Raw genomic sequence first — 2,802 nt, forward strand, 5'->3', positions numbered from 1 at the left:
GCCACCCACTGGGATCAAGCCGCATCCCGGGCATATTCCTTGAACGGGAATTGAACTAGTGACTTCTTGGTTCCTGGGTCCATGTTCAACTGCTGAACTACACCTGGCTGGGCAATCCCCCCTTTTAAAATAGTTAGTGACATCCCGTCTTTAATTTCTGATTCTAGTATTTGAGTTTTGTCTCTTTTTCTTGATTAATCTAGTCTACACTTTGTCAATTTTGTTCATCTTTTCAAAGCATGACAGTGTGGGTCTCTATATAGCCTCTATGGATTCATCCAAACATGGATTGAACATTTTTGGAAAAAAAATGTTATGTTTTTGGTGATGTGTACTATGTAGTAGGCCTGTGATGGTTGCATCTGTACTGAATATGTACAGTTTTTTTTCTTGTCATTATTCCATAAACAATACAATATAACAAATATTTATGTAGCAGTCATATTATTTGAGGTATTGTATGTAATTCACAGATGATTTAAAGCAGCGGTTCTCAACCTGTGGGTTGCGACCCCTTTGGGGGTCACACGACCCTTTCACAGGGGTTGCCTAAGACCATCGGAAAACACATATATAATTACATATTGTTTTTGTGATTAATCACTATGCTTTAATTATGTTCAATTTGTAACAATGAAAATACATCCTGCATATCAGATATTTACATTACGATTCATAACAGTAGCAAAATTACAGTTATGAAGTCGCAGCGAAAATAATTTTATGGTTGGGGGTCACCACAACATGAGAAACTGTATTAAACGGTCATGGCATTAGGAAGGTTGAGAACCACTGATTTAAAGTATATGGCTGGATGTGTAGGTTAAATGCAAATACGTCAGCATTTTATATAAGGGACTTGAGCCCTCCAGGATTTTGATATTCGCAGAGGGACAGATATTGAGGGACCACAATAAGTATCACTGATTTTTCTCTATTGCTTTATTATGCCCAGTTTCATTAATTCCCTCTCTAATCTTTATTTTATTTCCTTCTCTTTGTTTTCTTTAGGTTTGTTTGCTATTATTTTACAGTATTTTTTTTACAATTTATTTATGTATTTAATTTATTTTTGTTTGTTAATCCACACCTGAGGATATTTTTCCATTCATTTATTTTGTTTAAGGGAGAGTGGAAGAGATAGGGAAAGACAGAGAGAAAGAAATATTAATGTGAGAGAAACACATTGATTGCTTGCCTCCTGCTCTTGTCCCAACCAGGGCCTAGGTCAGGGAGGAGCCTGCAACCAAGGTACGTGTCCTTGATTGGAATCGTACCTGGGATCCTTTAGTCCACAGGTCGATGCTCTATCCAATGAGCCAAACCGGCTAGGGCAGAGACAATTTATTAATAGTATGATTTTATTTTTAGTAGGAGATGAAGCTTAAAATTTCTTTTAAGAGATTAAACCTTAGACAATTATAATAGGGAATGGTTTGTTACCAGCCTACTCTTTTTTTGAAATTTAAGAGTGATTTTAGTCAGACAACTCTTCTAGGAATAAATTAATGAATACTATCATGCTTCATAGATTAAAAAATGTGTTTGTGGAGTTGTAGGTTTTCCTGTTCTGTTTGATAATGGATTGAAGAGATAAATAATGTTTTTATTTCTTCTCTTTAAAGATAAAATCATTGTTTCTGGAAATAACTCTGATATGATGGAAAACAGCAAGGAAGAGGTAAGAATAATTTGAAACATTTAAAATAATTGCTAATAACAACTAGAGTAATGTGATAGATTACATCTATTTAATTCATGCATGTATTAAATTTACTGTTATACCCAAGTATTATTATGCTACTTCATTTTGGGCAGTTGTTTGTTTTTAGAAGGATATTTATTGATTTTGTTATTATTGTGGTTGAGCAGTATACCAAAAGTCAGACCACTGAAGGCTTGCTATCAGATAGATATTTGAACATTATTATATTGTAACAGTGGTGATCAAGGTGGTTGTTACAGGCAGAATTCCATGATTCTGAGATCTCTCAAAACTGGATAGTCAGGGTATCTTGAGCATTATTATAGGAATCTATCCTGGGGTCCTTCACATGATACCCGGGCCTACACTATGATTTTGGTATTATTTTACCTAATATAAAATATTTAACCCAGTAAAATATATTTATTATACTTGCAAAGTAAGAGTAAATTTAGTATCTTAAAGCAAATTGTAGAAGGTATTCTGTGCCATAATTAGTGTAGAGAAAATGACACATTTTTATATCCTTAAAACTCCCTAACTCTGTTGGGATCTGATTATTTCTAGATCTTTTTTTGTCTTTGTTGACTTGGGCTAAGAACATGATACAGAAGTGTATCCTTTCCCTCTCCCTAAAATTTTTAAAAAATATATTTTTATTCATTTCAGAGAGGAGGGGAGAGAGAGATAGACACATCAATGATAAATCATTGATCGGCTGCCTCTTGTATGGCCCCTTCTGGGGATTGACCGGGAATCGAACCATGGCCTCCTGGTTAATTCATTGAGCCATACCCGTCTAGGCTCACCCCCTAAAATTTAATATTAACAATTTAGTAAAAACTCAGAAAATTATTTTAAATCTAGGAAACCTGAGAGTAAATGAGAATTAGATTTTAAAGTTCCTTTTAGAAAAATATTATATATATATGTGTGTGTGTGTGTGTGTGTTATATATATATATATATATATATATATATATATATATATATTAAATTTAGAGGCCCAGTGCATGAAAATTGTAGCACTGGGATGGGGGTGGGGCTGTCCCTTCAGTCCAGCCCTGCACCCTCTCCAATCCTGGGATCCCTCTCAAC

At 34.4% G+C, this 2,802-nt stretch overlaps 1 protein-coding gene across 1 annotated transcript in view; it reads left to right on the forward strand.

The window, feature by feature from the left end:
- The window catches only part of ATRX (ATRX, chromatin remodeler), a 265,117-nt gene that overhangs the window by 67,009 nt on the left and 195,306 nt on the right, over window positions 1-2,802 (forward strand). The window contains 1 exon segment of the mRNA XM_006082832.3: window positions 1,626-1,681. Within this exon segment, the coding sequence (XP_006082894.1) occupies window positions 1,626-1,681 (56 nt within the window).

Source organism: Myotis lucifugus, unplaced genomic scaffold (assembly GCF_000147115.1).
Source record: "Myotis lucifugus unplaced genomic scaffold, Myoluc2.0 scaffold_4, whole genome shotgun sequence".
NCBI lineage: Eukaryota > Metazoa > Chordata > Mammalia > Chiroptera > Vespertilionidae > Myotis > Myotis lucifugus.